Source organism: Vipera berus, assembly GCF_964194415.1.
Source record: "Vipera berus genome assembly, chromosome: 4".
Taxonomy (NCBI): Eukaryota; Metazoa; Chordata; class Lepidosauria; order Squamata; family Viperidae; genus Vipera; species Vipera berus.
The window spans coordinates 25,377,258-25,397,557 of NC_138206.1; the positions used below are offsets into that span (position 1 = coordinate 25,377,258).

Consider the following 20,300-nt stretch of genomic DNA (forward strand, 5'->3'; position numbering starts at 1 on the left):
CGGCAGGTCTCCGTTCCTGTTTGGGGAGGTTTGGGCGCCTCCCCAAACCTCCCCAAACCTCGGCAGGTCTCCGTTCCTCCGCGCAGACCTGCCGACCTTTGGGGAGGTTTGGGCGCCTCCCCAAACGTCCCCAAACCTCGGCAGGTCTCCGTTCCTGTTTGGGGAGGTTTGGGCGCCTCCCCAAACCTCCCCAAACCTCGGCAGGTCTCCGTTCCTCCGCGCAGACCTGCCGACGTTTGGGGAGGTTTGGGCGCCTCCCCAAACCTCCCCAAACCTCGGCAGGTCTCCGTTCCTGTTTGGGGAGGTTTGGGCGCCTCCCCAAACCTCCCCAAACCTCGGCAGGTCTCCGTTCCTCCGCGCAGACCTGCCGACCTTTGGGGAGGTTTGGGCGCCTCCCCAAACGTCCCCAAACCTCGGCAGGTCTCCGTTCCTGTTTGGGGAGGTTTGGGCGCCTCCCCAAACGTCCCCAAACCTCGGCAGGTCTCCGTTCCTCCGCGCAGACCTGCCGACCTTTGGGGAGGTTTGGGCGCCTCCCCAAACGTCCCCAAACCTCGGCAGGTCTCCGTTCCTCCGCGCAGACCTGCCGACCTTTGGGGAGGTTTGGGCGCCTCCCCAAACGTCCCCAAACCTCGGCAGGTCTCCGTTCCTGTTTGGGGAGGTTTGGGCGCCTCCCCAAACCTCCCCAAACCTCGGCAGGTCTCCGTTCCTCCGCGCAGACCTGCCGACCTTTGGGGAGGTTTGGGCGCCTCCCCAAACGTCCCCAAACCTCGGCAGGTCTCCGTTCCTGTTTGGGGAGGTTTGGGCGCCTCCCCAAACCTCCCCAAACCTCGGCAGGTCTCCGTTCCTCCGCGCAGACCTGCCGACCTTTGGGGAGGTTTGGGCGCCTCCCCAAACGTCCCCAAACCTCGGCAGGTCTCCGTTCCTGTTTGGGGAGGTTTGGGCGCCTCCCCAAACCTCCCCAAACCTCGGCAGGTCTCCGTTCCTCCGCGCAGACCTGCCGACGTTTGGGGAGGTTTGGGCGCCTCCCCAAACCTCCCCAAACCTCGGCAGGTCTCCGTTCCTGTTTGGGGAGGTTTGGGCGCCTCCCCAAACCTCCCCAAACCTCGGCAGGTCTCCGTTCCTCCGCGCAGACCTGCCGACCTTTGGGGAGGTTTGGGCGCCTCCCCAAACCTCCCCAGGTCTCCGTTCCTGTTTGGGGAGGTTTGGGCGCCTCCCCAAACCTCCCCAAACCTCGGCAGGTCTCCGTTCCTGTTTGGGGAGGTTTGGGCGCCTCCCCAAACCTCCCCAAACCTCGGCAGGTCTCCGTTCCTCCGCGCAGACCTGCCGACGTTTGGGGAGGTTTGGGGAGGCGCCCAAACCTCCCCAAAGGTCGGCAGGAAGAACGGAGACCTGCCGAGGTTTGGGGAGGTTTGGGGAGGCGCCCAAACCTCCCCAAAGGTCGGCAGGTCTGCGCGGAGGAACGGAGACCTGCCGAGGTTTGGGGAGGTTTGGGGAGGCGCCCAAACCTCCCCAAACAGGAACGGAGACCTGCCGAGGTTTGGGGAGGTTTGGGGAGGCGCCCAAACCTCCCCAAACGTCGGCAGGTCTGCGCGGAGGAACGGAGACCTGCCGAGGTTTGGGGAGGTTTGGGGAGGCGCCCAAACCTCCCCAAACAGGAACGGAGACCTGCCGAGGTTTGGGGACGTTTGGGGAGGCGCCCAAACCTCCCCAAAGGTCGGCAGGTCTGCGCGGAGGAACGGAGACCTGCCGAGGTTTGGGGAGGTTTGGGGAGGCGCCCAAACCTCCCCAAACAGGAACGGAGACCTGCCGAGGTTTGGGGACGTTTGGGGAGGCGCCCAAACCTCCCCAAAGGTCGGCAGGTCTGCGCGGAGGAACGGAGACCTGCCGAGGTTTGGGGAGGTTTGGGGAGGCGCCCAAACCTCCCCAAACAGGAACGGAGACCTGCCGAGGTTTGGGGACGTTTGGGGAGGCGCCCAAACCTCCCCAAAGGTCGGCAGGTCTGCGCGGAGGAACGGAGACCTGCCGAGGTTTGGGGACGTTTGGGGAGGCGCCCAAACCTCCCCAAACAGGAACGGAGACCTGCCGAGGTTTGGGGAGGTTTGGGGAGGCGCCCAAACCTCCCCAAACAGGAACGGAGACCTGCCGAGGTTTGGGGACGTTTGGGGAGGCGCCCAAACCTCCCCAAAGGTCGGCAGGTCTGCGCGGAGGAACGGAGACCTGCCGAGGTTTGGGGAGGTTTGGGGAGGCGCCCAAACCTCCCCAAACAGGAACGGAGACCTGCCGAGGTTTGGGGACGTTTGGGGAGGCGCCCAAACCTCCCCAAAGGTCGGCAGGTCTGCGCGGAGGAACGGAGACCTGCCGAGGTTTGGGGACGTTTGGGGAGGCGCCCAAACCTCCCCAAAGGTCGGCAGGTCTGCGCGGAGGAACGGAGACCTGCCGAGGTTTGGGGAGGTTTGGGGAGGCGCCCAAACCTCCCCAAACAGGAACGGAGACCTGCCGAGGTTTGGGGACGTTTGGGGAGGCGCCCAAACCTCCCCAAAGGTCGGCAGGTCTGCGCGGAGGAACGGAGACCTGCCGAGGTTTGGGGAGGTTTGGGGAGGCGCCCAAACCTCCCCAAACAGGAACGGAGACCTGCCGAGGTTTGGGGACGTTTGGGGAGGCGCCCAAACCTCCCCAAAGGTCGGCAGGTCTGCGCGGAGGAACGGAGACCTGCCGAGGTTTGGGGAGGTTTGGGGAGGCGCCCAAACCTCCCCAAACAGGAACGGAGACCTGCCGAGGTTTGGGGACGTTTGGGGAGGCGCCCAAACCTCCCCAAAGGTCGGCAGGTCTGCGCGGAGGAACGGAGACCTGCCGAGGTTTGGGGAGGTTTGGGGAGGCGCCCAAACCTCCCCAAACAGGAACGGAGACCTGCCGAGGTTTGGGGACGTTTGGGGAGGCGCCCAAACCTCCCCAAAGGTCGGCAGGAGGAACGGAGACCTGCCGAGGTTTGGGGAGGTTTGGGGAGGCGCCCAAACCTCCCCAAAGGTCGGCAGGAGGAACGGAGACCTGCCGAGGTTTGGGGAGGTTTGGGGAGGCGCTTATCTCAATTCAATTTACACTTATCTCAATTCAAGAAACTGGGCAGTGCACAGCAGTAGGTATTATTTTTTAAAAATGCATTGAATAATCTTTGTAACATTGTTTTGGAAACTACTAGTTTCTTATTCAGCATTAATATAAGTTAATCACCAGTAAATTAAGTATGTGTGCAATACACGGCAGCTTAATTGTGTGAATTTCCTAGTCAAAGAGAGGGAAGATAAAAAGGAATTCTTGTTAGTTTTCCATTCACATTCTTATAAAAATGTTTTTATTTCTTCAGTTCCACAAATGAACGACAAGAAATACTGAATCCAAATTTTAGTATTCCACAAGAAGTTATGAAAGCATCTAAGTCTGGTGGTTTTTCAGAGCAGTCTTCATTTAAGTCATTGGCTCAGTTTGGAATGATCTTAACTGAGGAAAACAAACCACAAAATCATTATTCAGGGGGAAAAACTACCAAGATCTTTGTGCCTCCTTTTAAAATAAAATCAAGAACTTCAGAAGGTGAAATAAGCAATGTCAAAGACCATCCCTCATTCAGTTGCAAAAGTATCAATGGAACTGAAGAATATAATCCAAAAGAAATTAACAAAACTTTCACTGAATCAGAAGAAGATAATTGTGCACGAATATCAGCTTTGGATTCAGGACGTAGTAAAATAGTTCAAGGTACATTGGATACTTCATTCTTCTTTTTATTTTGGCATGTATGTAATGTTACAATCATAACTTTTAATATCAAATACTTTTTTTAAAAAAGACCAGTGTTTAACCATTTTTTCCTACTACTTATTAGTTATTGCCAGGTCCATAATTATTGTCTTAAAACTCTTATTATGACAAAAAATGCCATTTAAGAAGCAAACATAGAACACATATACAAAATAACAATTAGACTTTCTTTTTTTTTATTAAAGAGTTTTACAAAAAAATTTTTTTACAAAACATCCCCAAAAACCACCCACCCCAACCACCCACTTCCCCCCACTTCCCAGAGCTGAATACAGGGTCATAAATATAATAATCATATTCTAACTAAAATTATCCATTATAAAATTAACCAAATTCATAATGTGCTTTAACATTGATACATTCAAATTATTAAAAACATAATAACAATAACTTAAACAAAAATATAATCAATACTAATACTAAAGTTAATAAAAATCTAAAATCTACTCGTAAGCTAAATGGAACTTTTTAGTCCCATATTTATTCTGAATATAATCTATCCATCTCCTCCAAACTGAAATATATCTTTCTTGCGAATGATCCTTCAAATACCGTATATACTTGAGTATAAGCCGACTCGAGTATAAGCCGAGACCCCCAATTTCACCCCCCAAAACTGGAAAAAGTTATTGACTCGAGTATAAGCCGATCCGCCGTTCTGCAAGCCTCTGCCGCCAGCAGAGGCTCGATCCGCCATTTTGCAAGCCTGAATACACAGGAATACCCTGTGTGGCCAAGGCTCGTCGGCAGGTCTCCGTTCCTCCTGCCGACCTTTGGGGAGGTTTGGGCGCCTCCCCAAACCTCCCCAAACCTCGGCAGGTCTCCGTTCCTGTTTGGGGAGGTTTGGGCGCCTCCCCAAACCTCCCCAAACCTCGGCAGGTCTCCGTTCCTCCGCGCAGACCTGCCGACCTTTGGGGAGGTTTGGGCGCCTCCCCAAACGTCCCCAAACCTCGGCAGGTCTCCGTTCCTGTTTGGGGAGGTTTGGGCGCCTCCCCAAACCTCCCCAAACCTCGGCAGGTCTCCGTTCCTCCGCGCAGACCTGCCGACGTTTGGGGAGGTTTGGGCGCCTCCCCAAACCTCCCCAAACCTCGGCAGGTCTCCGTTCCTGTTTGGGGAGGTTTGGGCGCCTCCCCAAACCTCCCCAAACCTCGGCAGGTCTCCGTTCCTCCGCGCAGACCTGCCGACCTTTGGGGAGGTTTGGGCGCCTCCCCAAACGTCCCCAAACCTCGGCAGGTCTCCGTTCCTGTTTGGGGAGGTTTGGGCGCCTCCCCAAACGTCCCCAAACCTCGGCAGGTCTCCGTTCCTCCGCGCAGACCTGCCGACCTTTGGGGAGGTTTGGGCGCCTCCCCAAACGTCCCCAAACCTCGGCAGGTCTCCGTTCCTCCGCGCAGACCTGCCGACCTTTGGGGAGGTTTGGGCGCCTCCCCAAACGTCCCCAAACCTCGGCAGGTCTCCGTTCCTGTTTGGGGAGGTTTGGGCGCCTCCCCAAACCTCCCCAAACCTCGGCAGGTCTCCGTTCCTCCGCGCAGACCTGCCGACCTTTGGGGAGGTTTGGGCGCCTCCCCAAACGTCCCCAAACCTCGGCAGGTCTCCGTTCCTGTTTGGGGAGGTTTGGGCGCCTCCCCAAACCTCCCCAAACCTCGGCAGGTCTCCGTTCCTCCGCGCAGACCTGCCGACCTTTGGGGAGGTTTGGGCGCCTCCCCAAACGTCCCCAAACCTCGGCAGGTCTCCGTTCCTGTTTGGGGAGGTTTGGGCGCCTCCCCAAACCTCCCCAAACCTCGGCAGGTCTCCGTTCCTCCGCGCAGACCTGCCGACGTTTGGGGAGGTTTGGGCGCCTCCCCAAACCTCCCCAAACCTCGGCAGGTCTCCGTTCCTGTTTGGGGAGGTTTGGGCGCCTCCCCAAACCTCCCCAAACCTCGGCAGGTCTCCGTTCCTCCGCGCAGACCTGCCGACCTTTGGGGAGGTTTGGGCGCCTCCCCAAACCTCCCCAGGTCTCCGTTCCTGTTTGGGGAGGTTTGGGCGCCTCCCCAAACCTCCCCAAACCTCGGCAGGTCTCCGTTCCTGTTTGGGGAGGTTTGGGCGCCTCCCCAAACCTCCCCAAACCTCGGCAGGTCTCCGTTCCTCCGCGCAGACCTGCCGACGTTTGGGGAGGTTTGGGGAGGCGCCCAAACCTCCCCAAAGGTCGGCAGGAAGAACGGAGACCTGCCGAGGTTTGGGGAGGTTTGGGGAGGCGCCCAAACCTCCCCAAAGGTCGGCAGGTCTGCGCGGAGGAACGGAGACCTGCCGAGGTTTGGGGAGGTTTGGGGAGGCGCCCAAACCTCCCCAAACAGGAACGGAGACCTGCCGAGGTTTGGGGAGGTTTGGGGAGGCGCCCAAACCTCCCCAAACGTCGGCAGGTCTGCGCGGAGGAACGGAGACCTGCCGAGGTTTGGGGAGGTTTGGGGAGGCGCCCAAACCTCCCCAAACAGGAACGGAGACCTGCCGAGGTTTGGGGACGTTTGGGGAGGCGCCCAAACCTCCCCAAAGGTCGGCAGGTCTGCGCGGAGGAACGGAGACCTGCCGAGGTTTGGGGAGGTTTGGGGAGGCGCCCAAACCTCCCCAAACAGGAACGGAGACCTGCCGAGGTTTGGGGACGTTTGGGGAGGCGCCCAAACCTCCCCAAAGGTCGGCAGGTCTGCGCGGAGGAACGGAGACCTGCCGAGGTTTGGGGAGGTTTGGGGAGGCGCCCAAACCTCCCCAAACAGGAACGGAGACCTGCCGAGGTTTGGGGACGTTTGGGGAGGCGCCCAAACCTCCCCAAAGGTCGGCAGGTCTGCGCGGAGGAACGGAGACCTGCCGAGGTTTGGGGACGTTTGGGGAGGCGCCCAAACCTCCCCAAACAGGAACGGAGACCTGCCGAGGTTTGGGGAGGTTTGGGGAGGCGCCCAAACCTCCCCAAACAGGAACGGAGACCTGCCGAGGTTTGGGGACGTTTGGGGAGGCGCCCAAACCTCCCCAAAGGTCGGCAGGTCTGCGCGGAGGAACGGAGACCTGCCGAGGTTTGGGGAGGTTTGGGGAGGCGCCCAAACCTCCCCAAACAGGAACGGAGACCTGCCGAGGTTTGGGGACGTTTGGGGAGGCGCCCAAACCTCCCCAAAGGTCGGCAGGTCTGCGCGGAGGAACGGAGACCTGCCGAGGTTTGGGGACGTTTGGGGAGGCGCCCAAACCTCCCCAAAGGTCGGCAGGTCTGCGCGGAGGAACGGAGACCTGCCGAGGTTTGGGGAGGTTTGGGGAGGCGCCCAAACCTCCCCAAACAGGAACGGAGACCTGCCGAGGTTTGGGGACGTTTGGGGAGGCGCCCAAACCTCCCCAAAGGTCGGCAGGTCTGCGCGGAGGAACGGAGACCTGCCGAGGTTTGGGGAGGTTTGGGGAGGCGCCCAAACCTCCCCAAACAGGAACGGAGACCTGCCGAGGTTTGGGGACGTTTGGGGAGGCGCCCAAACCTCCCCAAAGGTCGGCAGGTCTGCGCGGAGGAACGGAGACCTGCCGAGGTTTGGGGAGGTTTGGGGAGGCGCCCAAACCTCCCCAAACAGGAACGGAGACCTGCCGAGGTTTGGGGACGTTTGGGGAGGCGCCCAAACCTCCCCAAAGGTCGGCAGGTCTGCGCGGAGGAACGGAGAGCTGCCGAGGTTTGGGGAGGTTTGGGGAGGCGCCCAAACCTCCCCAAAGGTCGGCAGGAAGAACGGAGACCTGCCGAGGTTTGGGGAGGTTTGGGGAGGCGCCCAAACCTCCCCAAACGTCGGCAGGTCTGCGCGGAGGAACGGAGACCTGCCGAGGTTTGGGGAGGTTTGGGGAGGCGCCCAAACCTCCCCAAACAGGAACGGAGACCTGCCGAGGTTTGGGGACGTTTGGGGAGGCGCCCAAACCTCCCCAAAGGTCGGCAGGTCTGCGCGGAGGAACGGAGACCTGCCGAGGTTTGGGGAGGTTTGGGGAGGCGCCCAAACCTCCCCAAACAGGAACGGAGACCTGCCGAGGTTTGGGGACGTTTGGGGAGGCGCCCAAACCTCCCCAAAGGTCGGCAGGAGGAACGGAGACCTGCCGAGGTTTGGGGAGGTTTGGGGAGGCGCCCAAACCTCCCCAAAGGTCGGCAGGAGGAACGGAGACCTGCCGAGGTTTGGGGAGGTTTGGGGAGGCGCCCAAACCTCCCCAAAGGTCGGCAGGAGGAACGGAGACCTGCCGAGGTTTGGGGAGGCGCCCAAACCTCCCCAAACGTCGGGAGGTCTGCGCGGAGGAACGGAGACCTGCCGAGGTTTGGGGAGGCGCCCAAACCTCCCCAAACGTCGGCAAGTCTCCGTTCCTCCGCGCCCTGCCTGCCTGCTTCTTTCCGCTGCGGAAAGAAGCAGGCAGGCAAGGCGCGGAGTTTGGGGAGGTGCGCGCGCACCTCCCCAAACCTCCCCAAACTTCGGCAGGTCTCGGACGGCGGTGGCTTGGGAGAGGTGCGGGCGATCCCGAAAGCACCAAAGCCTCGGCCGCGCACAAGTCCTCGGTAAGTTTTTTTGTTGACTGGAGTATAAGCCGAAGTGGAATTTTTCAGCCCAAAAAGTGGGCTGAAAAATTCGGCTTATACTCAAGTATATACGGTAAGCAGAAATCTTAGACATTTCTGCAAGATTCGATACCTTAAGTACCCATTCTATAGAAGGCAAACTATCCTTCCAATATTGTCCCACCAGTAACCGTGCTGCTGTTATCAAGTTCAACATCAAATTAATTTCTTTAGTATCACCAGGGCTTTTTTTCTCATAGAACGCTCAGAACGGAGTTCCGGCACTTTTTTTGGATGGAACCTTGTAGGATAGGTAAGGCGGGTTGTATGACATGTGTGAGTTCCGGCACCTTTTTCTTATACAAAAAAAGCACTGAGTATCACAATCTACAATACCCAATAAAAACAATTGTGGAGAAAACTTTATCTTTCTCTTTAAAATCTTTTGAATGTTCCACCAAATTTTAATCCAAAAAGCTTTTATATTTCTGCAAGTCCACCACATATGAAAATAAGTAGCATCTAAACTACTGCATCTCCAGAATTTAGACTGTAGGTTAGGATACATGTTAGAAACAATTAGACTTTCAATTATGAAAATATACAGAAGTTATAGATATCAAATTCACAAATGTTATAATTTATTATGACTTCATAATCTTACCATTTCATTTCCTATTTTTTATATAAATGCCATTTCTAGACTGGGGAATTGCAGTTATATACAATTTTATGTACTCTTTTTGAAATTTTATAATACTAGTCAAAGATATCTCTCCTATTAATTATTAAAGATCTTTTTTTACCATGATAACTCAGAGTTACTTTTACCAAAGTAACTGATAAGTAAAGATTACAGAAATAGCATATTGATATTCAGAATTTTTGAAAACTGTTATTGGGCTAGGTTACACATCCTATAGGCACTAACAACACTGGTTTTGTTGGTGCACTAATGCTGAAAAAAGGACAATATATCTCTCATAATTGTTCACAGATGGTCCATATGTGATCTGCACTAATTAGAATTCAGGGTTGCTATCTTAGGCAAGTTTGTAATTTCTGTTTTAAATTAAAATAGCCATGACTTTATTAATACTTTGGCAGACATAACAAAAATGACACCATATCTTCAGTATGCCAGAAATCTGCAACAAATGAGAATTTCAAAGAAACAAGATCAAATAATTCATCCACAACCAGGCAGCCTGTACCTTCTGAAAAAGTCTTCTGGTCTTTGCAGAATTCCTTTAAAAGCTGCAGTCAAAGAGAAATTGCCTGACTTTTATTCCAATGAACAGGTAAGCATACTATCTATTAAGAGACTTATTATTATAAATTATTTTGTCTGTGCATATACAACCTCTTTGGAATCTTAAGACATTAAATCTATAAACCAAAGTTTATAGTTACCAAAGTTATATCTTGTCTGGAAAATCTGGGAACTTGTTTTAGAAAATGCATGCTTTTTCGTGGGTTAAAAGTGGTACCATATTTTCCTGCATATAAGACGACTTTTGAACCCCTGAAAATCTTCTCAAAAGTTGGGGGGTCGTCTTATATGCCCAGTCGCCTTATACGCCGGAAAATCAGTGGGTGGCGTCTGGCGGGAGCCGGCAGGGCAGTCCTGCGCACGCGCACACTCCCCGGCTGCTCCTTAGCAGCTGGGGAGTGCGCGCGTGTGCAGGACTGCCCTGCTGACTCCCGTCCGATGCTCTTCGCTCTTGAGGCAGCTGCTGCCTCAATAGGGAAGAGCGTGGAGCCGGCAGGGAAGTCCTGCGTGCGCGTGCGTTTGCAGGACTTCCCGGACGGCTCGCTCTTCCCTAAGAGCGTCGGACGGGAGCCGGCAGGGAAGTCCTGCTCCCGTCCGACGCTGCGCTTCCGCCAGGCGGTGCTGGCCGGGACGAGCCAGCAGGCAGCCACCGTGAGCGCGGCGCTGAGGGGCAGCAGCCCCACGCGCAGCAGCAGCCGCCAGCTCAGCAACAGGTCCGAGCGCAGGAGCCGCACCGCCAGGCTGCCCAGGAAAAGCAGCCACACCGAGAGGCTGCACGCCCAGTCCAGCTCCATGAGGGGCAGGGCGGGAAGCCGGTCGGGAAGAGGGACCGGGAGCCCGGGCCGAGCGCGCCTCGGCCGACGGTGAGAGGGAAGCGGCACATGAAAAAGGCTGCGGGCGGAGCTGCCCCGCCCTGCGCCGAATGGGAGAAGTTCAAGGCCTGGGGGGGGGGAAGCAGGAGGGGCGCCGACCGTGGCGGGTGGCGGCTGCCCTCCGGCGCTGCCTGCCGCCCGGGAAACGCTGCGTCTCGGGGGCCAGCAGAAGCGCGGGAGCAGTGGGAGGGCCGGCGGGGCCAGTCGGGCCTTCGCCTCCTCTGCGACGGACAGGGAGGGCAGGGCATGTAAGTATTTTCCGGCGTATAAGACAAAAAACCTTGAAAAACTTCTTAAAAGTAGGGGGTCGTCTTATACGCTGGAAAATACGGTATACTGTAATAAGTTATTGTGTGCTGAAGCTGAAAAACAAAACTTGCTCATTTTGTCCAGTCATAGAGGGGACTTTATAGTTTGGTTATTTGCACAAAAAGCAAGAACAAAACTTTTACATAATACCTATTAGAGCCATTGATCAATTAATTGCCATAGATGGTATATATTTCTTTCATTTTCTCCCTTAATCTTTTATTAACATCTTTCAATTTCTTATTTTTAATGTTTTTGAAACGTAAGATTTACAGTACATACAGTATGTATGTTTGTAACCAATTTCCCCATCATCATTTTTTCTCCTTTTTTCCCTCTTCATTTATTAATATTCCTAATATATCCAGTGGCATATTGATCTGGTATTGACATAATATTAACAATTATAAAATGTTACATACCCAGATTTCAGATGTATGTTTCTCTTTTTTTTATCCACAGCCTGAGATCACTATTTGCTTTTAATTTTGATTAATCTGGATTATTGTTAATGACATATGGTGATCGTATATTTTGTTCTGAACTTAGATAATTTCAAATAATAACTTTTTTGTTCACAGTTCTGAGATTATTTTTTGCTTCTAGTTTTGATTAATCTTGATTAATTATTGTTAATGATAATATATTTTGTTCTGAACTTGGAGATTTAAAATATTAACTACAGCTTTGTCCTGATTCAGATTTAACTATTAAATTCAATTATGCTGAACTTAAATATAAGTTTCTAAATTCCCTGTCTTGGCAGAAAAACAAAAGGTAAAATGAATGAACCAAGGCTAACTGCAGTTTGTTCCTATATTAATAATACATAATTTATCATATATGACTAGGAACATTTTCTATGCATGAAAATGAATGTTTTAGTACTATTTACCCATCAACATAATGCCTCAACTGGATTTTTTTGTCATTTTCTATTCTTTCATAAGATGAGAATGACTACTATTAGGTTTCTGAGATGCATCTAAATCCTCTAAAAAGATCAAGAAGTCAAAGCTACTTATATTCCACAGATCTGATGTTTTTTGAATTTTTGTTTTCTGATTATTTTGTTCTTTGCCTTTTTAACATGACTTTAAAGTGGCCAACGAAGTTATAAAGTTTTGTCTCTAAAGTTCAATATTATAGTACTATAGATACTAAATAGTTGGAATTTATAGTTGGAATTTCTGGTTTTGAAAAACATACTGAGAAATATTCATAATTTCTTTAATATACATTGAGCATGTATGCAATAACACTAAAATATTCTACCTGCCTTTTATCCTTGCAGTTGTATGCTTTTGGTGTTTCCAGGCAAAGCATAAAAATTAATAGCACAAATGCAGAAGATTTTCAATTTCTCATCCGGGATTTTTTCAGTGGAAAATATTTTCTAGAAGACCATGGAATACAGTTGGCTGATGGAGGTTATATTATTCCTAATGATGAGGGAAAAGCCGGAAAAGAAGAATTCTTTTGGTATGGTGTTCAGGATATTTATCTATGAGTATGTAATATGTTATTAAATGTTAGAATTACTAATGCTTTTAATGCTAGAAAATGATTTATATTTCTCAGTGCCTAGGCAATGCAGAAACTATTTGCTTAAAATTAAAAATGTGTTTTTTGTTATTCTCTCTGAAAAACTATAAGATTTAAGGGACTGTTTACATTTAATAATAAATCCAGAAACAACAACAGAAAGTCCTGGTTAAAAGCAAAGATGTTAGTCATGTGAATGAGGTAATACCAGGAACCTCATGTATTTTGACTAAAATATAGAATTTTATAAGATAAATATGTGTAGATGCCTGTAGTGATTTAGAACTTAAATGTGAAAAGTATTAATGCAGGAGGTAACACAAAGTATCTCTACAGGACATTCCTTAGCTTCTATACCACTAGGAGTCTAGGCTATGTTTTTATTTATCACTCTTTTCAAAACACATATTTAAAAGTTGAATTATGATAGTTGTTGTCTTTTCTATGTTGAAACTCAGGCTTTATCTTCTTAATAGGTTGATAAATTTTCTGATAATTTTGTGCAGGGCTTTGTGCGACACGCCAGGTGTAGATCCCAATCTAATTTCCAAAGCTTGGGTGTATAACCATTATAAGTGGATTATATGGAAACTGGCAGCTATGGAGGTTGCATTTCCACAAGCCTTTGCCAGTAAATGTTTGACACCAGAAGGAGTACTTCTTCAGCTAAAGTACAGGTAGAGTAAAGATAAAGATTTGTCAAAATGACTCTTCTGAATTTTACCTGTGTCTGTACAGCCTTAATTACCACTCTGAGTCTGTTGTTTGCTCATTAAATTAAGTACTACTACTTAGCAAATCAATTGCTTCTCAAAAACATCCAAATTCAGTTTGAAAATATTTGTTCAATTTTTTTAAAGGTATGATATAGAAGTCGATAAAAGTCAACGATCAGCCATCAAAAAAATAACAGAAAGAGATGATGTTGCTGGAAAAACAATCATACTGTGCATCTCTAAAATTATATCATTTAGCACAAACATGCCTCACATTGCTGACAGTAAAAGCACCACTGAGGATAATAAAAAAGAAGTGGCAATCATTGAAGTTACAGATGGTTGGTATGGAATTAGGACTGTCTTGGATCCACCTCTTCAATCACTGTTATCTAAGCAGAAACTGTCAGTTGGCCAGAAAATTGTTGTACATGGAGCAGAACTTGTGGGATCTCAGGATGCAAGCACCCCTTTAGAAGCACCAGAATCTCTGATGCTAAAGGTACATTTATAACATGTGCTATGATTGTATTTCAAGATGACTTTTATATATTGTTGTAGAAATGGGCAATGATAAACATTTCTGCATAGTTGTCTCTTCTTTGTGTATTTTCCTTTCAGAGTTGTAGGTCTCCAGGTCAGGTAGCTCCCTCTCTCTCTCTGTTCTGTCGCAACCTACATGAGTCCTTGTTATGCTCACAAGGAAAAACCCCTCTTCCAAGAAACAGGCAGGAACCGTAAGACAAAACCAACCACTTTTATTCTCACAGACCTGAGTCAGTGTCCAAAGCAAACAAACACAGTCCACAGAAACACGATCCTTTGGCAACCACACCTTCCCTTTTATAATTCAGCCAAGGCGTGGCTTCCTAATGCCTTCTCCTTTGCCTTTGGAGCCACCCCATTGCATTCCTCTGTCCTACTCGCTTCTCTTGCCTGTGTATTTGTGCATCCAGGATTTGTCCCAGCTGTTCTTCATCACTGGCCAACTCAGGCTCCCAGCATAGCTGTGTCTCAGCTTGAGTGAAAGTAGAGGGGCCAGGCTTCTCGTTCGACCATAAGTCTTGGAGCTCCTCAGAGCCTTCCTCTAACTAATGTCACTCAAGGCCCCTCCTCATCTGATTCCTCAGACTCAGCTGCTGGATCCACTGGCTGGTGAGGAATCACAACACTATCCTGCACTGCAGGACCCTTCCCCCGGGTCTGCCAGGCCTGATGTGGTCGCGAAGGGAACTGTTCGTGGAATACCATCACCAAGGCAGGAGTATGGATGGTGGTCGCATCCTCTCAGGTGAAGTCCGTTCCATAGCCCTTCCATTCAATCAAATACTGAAATTGGCCTTTCAGACAATGGGAGTCTCAAATACTGGTAACCTCACCATACTAGGGAGCGCTGTCTCCGTCATGTTGTTCCAGTGGGGGTTGTTCTGCTCATGCAGGACATGCCGGTTGTTCTGGGACCAACAGAGACCGGTAAAAGAACCAGATGTACCCGTAATGACTGTGGCAAAGTTAACCGATAAGTGACTGGGTTGATGACAGCTTTGATAGGGAACAGTCCTAGGTACCAGTGGTCTAGTTTCTTGGCAGGCTGGTTTGATAGCAGGTTCCTGGTTGACAGCCACACCTGATCTCCCACCATGTAGGCATATCTCGCCTCGACCGATCAGCAACCTTCTTGTAATCCGCCTTGGCCTTATCTAATTGTTGCTGCACCATTTGATGGATAGCCCATAACTAAGTCAATATTCGTTAGCTGCGGGAACTGGCGAGTCAAGCTGTGAGCCGGGAAAAAGCCAAGGATGATACTCCACATTGGCCAGGAATGGTGCCATATATGTGGAGGTGTGCTGTGAGTTGTTAAACGCAAACTCAACCAACGCAAAATAGTCCACCCAATTGTCCTGTTGCTGATTCACATAACAGCGTAGGTATTGTTCTAGGGTTCTGATTACTTTCTCAGTCCTGCCATCAGTTTGTGGATGCTGCACTGACGATAGGCAGATTTTTACATCTAGGGCCTTCATCAACCACTTCCAGAAACGGGCCTTAAATTGAGCCCCTCTATCTGAAACGACCCTTATCAGGGAGGCTGTGCAGCCAGAAAAACTGCTGGATGAACATGCGAATGATGGCAAGCCACGGTAAGGATGTGCCATCTTGATCAGCATGACCACCACCACAAACACCGTCGTGAAGCCAGAAGACAAGGGCAAGTCCGTCATGAAGTCCATGGAACTGCCCCCCAGGGTCTTTCAGGTGTTGGCAAGGGCTGAAGTAGACCTGGTGGGGTCTCTGTCGCTGACTTGGCCTGCCTACGCTACCTGCATTCCTCCGTCCCACTCGCTTCTCTTGCCTGCGCATTCATGCATCCGGGGTTGTTCTTCATCACTGTCCAACTCAGGCTCCCAGCACAGCTGTGTCTCAGCCTGAGCGCGAATAGAGGGGCCAGGCTCCTTGTCTGACCGTAAGTCTTGGAGCTCCTCAGAGCCTTCCTCTGACTCTTGTCACTCCAGGCCCCCTCCTCCTCATCCGATTCCTCAGACTCAGCTGCCGGATCCACTGGCTGGTGAGGAATCACATCTCTCCCCCTCCCTCCCTCTCTCTCTCTTTCTCTGCAATATATGTATGTGTCTATAATTTGAGTTGCTTACAAATACTTAATTATGAATAGGGCCATTTAATTAAAAATGTTAATTGTGCAGAATAAAAGCAATCGGGGAACTATAGTATTAAAAAACAACCCAATATATAAAATGTCAACCAAACATGATAAATCTACATCCAAAGAGTACTCATTTGATTAGACCCAAATGCCTAAGGGAGTAAACTAGCGATAGCACTTAGACTTACATACTACTTCATAGTGCTTTACAACCCTCTCTGAGCAGAATCAGCATATTGGCCCCAACCATTTCGGTCCTCATGTTACTGACCTTGGAAGGATGGAAGGCTGAGTCAACCTTGAGCCAGTCAGGATTGAACTGCTGGCAGTCAGCAGAATTAGCCTGCAATAATATATTCTAACCACTAGCTTTTTGAAATGCAAGCAGAGTTGGGGAGACTTCTGTATTGGGGAAAGTCATTCCAGAGAGCCATTGAGAAGGCATACTATCTAGGTGCCATAAGATGATAATATTTGAAGGGAAACTGGAGCATGTCCTTCCTATGAGAATATATGGGGCAGGCAGATGTTCTTGGAAGAAAGTGGTCCAGAAATTAACCAGGTCTTTTGTTATGTAGAACTTTAAAGGCGATAATTAGTATCTTGTATTGCACTCATAGGTCTATTAGGCACTAATATCAGTTATGTCACATGGTCATTATTGTTGTGATTCCGTGTCAGCCTGTGCTCCCAGCAGCTGAGTCTTTGGGATCTGAGGAGGAGGAAGAGGAGGGGTTTGGAGAGCCTTCGGTGTCGGAGGGAGGCGCTGATGCATTACAGGATTCTCAGAGGAAAAGCCGGGCCCCTCCAGTCGTGTTCATTATGAGGCTCAGATGTGTGAGGAGGGTTCAGACTCAGAGGAGTCACAGCTGAGACGCTAGAAGCAGAAGGCAGTTGAGCAGAGCAGACCAGAGGAAGTCTATGAAGTAACTCAGCAAAAAGGAGAAGGCATTGAGAAGCCACGCCTTGGGGCTGTTAATAAAAGGGGAAGGTGTGGGTGGTGCTGGTTGCCAATGAGAAAAGAAAATCCTGGTCTGTTCTTGCTAATCTTCCTGTTTGACTCTTGTTTGAGGTTTGAATCATTTATTCTTGTTAAGGAAAATATTCTGCTGCTTTTTTGTTTGAAAGACTATTATTTGGAACTGTAAATAAATTTCCAGCCTATTGATTTAAAAAGAAAAAAGGGGTTGTCCTTGAAGCAAACTGGGACGGTCGTAGGCTGGAACAGAACAATTATAAGTTACCCATGTTGCTGCATTCTAAACCAACTAAAGCTGGATGGTCTTCGGGGCAGCTCCATGTAGAGCACATTCAAGCAATCCAGTTGGGGGGTGACCAAAGTGTCAGTAATCATAAGCAAGTCCTCTTCCTAGGAATGGATGAAGCTGATGCACAAGAAAGAATTGTCTGAATAGGGAACTGAAACTAGTTTGAATGACGACCTGAATGACCTGAACCCAAAATGAAAACATTATGCTTCCCAAATCCAGGAGATACAAAACGCGTTGCCATTCAGTCATGGTAGACTGAGTTGCAACCTGTTCTTCCCCATCCAGAACTTCAGTCTCCAGCAGTTGGGACAGAATCTTGACAGCTTCACTTGGGACAGCCAGAGGCTGAAATGTAAATTGTGAATCATCAGCGTATATTGATGATACTTCATCCATACCAACAGATATCCTCACACAGGTAGAGGTCTGAAGCACCCTGCAAAACAGATTTAGGACTCACCCATTGTTGTGATTCAGGGTCAGCCTGTGGGTTCGGCATTTGGGTCGGATGATTCAGAGGAGGAGGAGGGGGGTGTTGGAGAGGTTGCTGAGGGGGTTGGAGAGCTTGCTGATGAGAGCCCTCAGCCAGGCCCCTCCCACCTGGTCACGACGCAGACCCAGCTGTGTGAGCCTGACAGCGTGGATGAAGATGACCCACAGCTGGCCCTGTTCAAGGACGCCCGACACAGGAGGCAGTCAATCAGGAGTAAACAGAGGAAGGCAATGGGGCACCTCGGAAAGAGGCAGAGAGAAGCCACGCCCTGAACTGTATAAAAGGGAAATGTGTGGGAGGGCTGGTTTGCTGAAGGCAACCGTTTGAATAGTTCCTGTTTCATGGTTCGTGTTTGCTCTCTTTGCTCTGTTTATGTTTTTATGTTAATAAATTTGGCAGGCTTAGTTCCAGCCTCTTGCCTTCTTGTAAAAGGGGTTGTCCCTGCCTTATCTGCAGGGCCGGTAGCAGGCTGGTACAGAACACCCATTCTCCTTCCCCACAATACTGTCTAGAATTGGTCCCACATTCCCAGTTCCCTAAACTGGCTCAGAAGGCTATCATAGTTGATGTATTGAAGACTCATAAGACATTAAGGAGAGCCAGGATGAATGCACTACCCCATCCTGAATTTGCCTAGATAATTGACCAGTACACCAAAAATCACCTCCGCACTTACCCAGTTCTAAATCCCAGGAGTACAGATATTCTTCCTCCAGGATCCTCTGAAACTGGAGGCTGAACACCACCTTAGGAACCTTCTCTGAAGGTTGGAGACCGGATAAAAATTGTCCAGATTAGCTGGGCCAAAGAATGGTCTCTTGAATAGCAGGTGCACCTGCATCTTTCAGAACTTGCAGAAACATTTTTATCACTACTAGGATCCACCTACATGCACCCTCCCTGGAAGGATTAACAAATTAAGAGGCTTTGATTTAATTGTGTAGTGAAATCCTGGGGAAAAAACTAAGCTTTTTTGGAAACCAAATAAAATCTAATAGGTACCTGGACCAGCCTGATCCAATAAGGCTACTTCCTTGCAAAGAAGGGGTCAATTCCAGGGTCACTAGATAGGGATCTGTCCATTACAAGGGACAGATGGCAACATCCTCTGTCCAGTTCACATAGCCACCCTGCTAAGTGTCTTCAGCAAAATCAGAGTCACTTGTTGAGAAGGGCAGCTGTAGACATTAAGTAAATAAATAAAATGTACACAATTTAAAAATGAGTGGTATAGGCCATTTTTACTGCACTTACAATTGTTAAATATATTTTTTCCCTTCCTCTGAAGTTACCATTTGCTCTATAACTAGATGTTGTGCTATATATTTAAACATCTACATGACTACCAGGCTACATTACAAGAATATGTTCTGAAATATATATTTATTTTATTTTAGATTACAGCTAACAGTACTCGACGTGCTCGATGGTATGCCAAATTAGGATATCTTTGTGATCCTCAGCCGTTCTCTTTGCCTTTATCCTCATTGTTTAGTGACGGTGGGACTGTTGGTTGCATTGATGTCATTGTTCAAAGGATTTACCCTATGCAGGTAATTTAGTATATTAGTCTTCAATATACATAATTACTGGGATTTGAGAAATATATCTTAATTCAAATGTGTGTCCTAATTTTCAACCAATATTTATTTCAGTGGATGGAAAAAGTATCAAAAGGGTCCTGTGTGTTTCGTAACAATCGGGCAGAACAAAGAGAAGCTACAAAATTTGCTGCAAATCGACAGAAAATATTAGAAGCATTGTTGGCAAAAGTACAAGCGGAATTTGAAAAGAATGATGGTAAAATAGACATCTATATTTTTGTTTTTAGAATGTTATTTTGCACATAAAAGAAAAATGTCTATTTATAGAGAAATATCTGTTCTCTGTTTAACTTTTGTGCATCACAGAACTATTTAGAAAACTGTACTGATATCTCTTTTCTTGTCTATAGATTCCAGCCCTTTAAACAGAATTGAGTTCCTGAAATTTTTAGGTTTTGAAAAATTTGCATATTTTCTTAAGTATAGAAATATCTTGGAATGTAGTTTCTAGAACAATTACTTTGTATTCATTCTTACTATATGCCTGAATATTATAAAGCAATATTACTTGACTCATGTAATAATGTTTGATACTAATAGCAGTTAAAAAGTATCAGATTTTAAGTAAGTAATTCTTATGTAAGTTTCTCCTTTAGAAATTGTTTCCTCTGGGTACTTTTCACTCCAAAACAATAATTCTGTCTTACCTATAAACCAGACTTACAATTCATTACATTAAGTAATTTATGCCTAGTTTAGAACATTAGCAGATCACCTCCTATATACTTAGTCATTTAAATAAGAATCACCCTCATATATTCAATAAATAATCTACAGATTGCCCTATCTATGGTGAAATATGAGGCAATATCATAAGGAATCATTTATTTTCTATTTAAGCCTACTAAAGCACACCATCTTTGTTTCTGCTGTATGCAGTGTTCAAACCAAGCTTCCATATATAGAGCTAACTGCTGTGTTTGATAGGGTTTACTACTGTGTTTATGAACACAGTAATCTGCCACCATGCTGTTATTATTTCAAATTAGATTGAAAACTGTGCCACTGAAGTTCTAAATTGATTTTGATGCGGAAATATGTTATCAGCCTTCTGATGAGTTGAAGTACTAAGTAACACAGGTTTATAGGATACAAATTAGGAGGTCAGACTTTCTGTTTTTGCAGGGAGAAAGAGTGAGCCACACATGGAGTGAACACTTGAGTTTGGACTGTGTTGTTTGACTTCTTCCTTCTTTGAGCACTTAGCCACT

At 48.5% G+C, this 20,300-nt stretch overlaps 2 protein-coding genes across 2 annotated transcripts in view; one reads left to right on the forward strand and one right to left on the reverse strand.

Annotated features, from left to right (window-relative positions):
• The window catches only part of BRCA2 (BRCA2 DNA repair associated), a gene marked incomplete at its 5' end in the record, with an annotated part of 50,343 nt that overhangs the window by 21,788 nt on the left and 8,255 nt on the right, over positions 1-20,300 (forward strand). The window contains 6 exons of the mRNA XM_081326566.1: positions 9,449-9,642; positions 12,090-12,277; positions 12,847-13,017; positions 13,201-13,558; positions 18,883-19,038; positions 19,141-19,285. Of these exons, the coding sequence (XP_081182692.1) occupies positions 9,449-9,642; positions 12,090-12,277; positions 12,847-13,017; positions 13,201-13,558; positions 18,883-19,038; positions 19,141-19,285 (1,212 nt within the window). The remainder of the gene's footprint in view (positions 1-9,448; positions 9,643-12,089; positions 12,278-12,846; positions 13,018-13,200; positions 13,559-18,882; positions 19,039-19,140; positions 19,286-20,300) is intronic.
• The window catches only part of N4BP2L1 (NEDD4 binding protein 2 like 1), a 33,293-nt gene continuing 22,456 nt past the window's right edge, over positions 9,464-20,300 (reverse strand). Inside the window, exons 4-6 of the transcript XR_014026270.1 lie at positions 18,488-18,663; positions 12,075-12,237; positions 9,464-9,598 (exon numbers count right to left, since the gene is read on the reverse strand). The gene's annotated coding sequence lies outside the window, so the exon portion shown is untranslated. The remainder of the gene's footprint in view (positions 9,599-12,074; positions 12,238-18,487; positions 18,664-20,300) is intronic.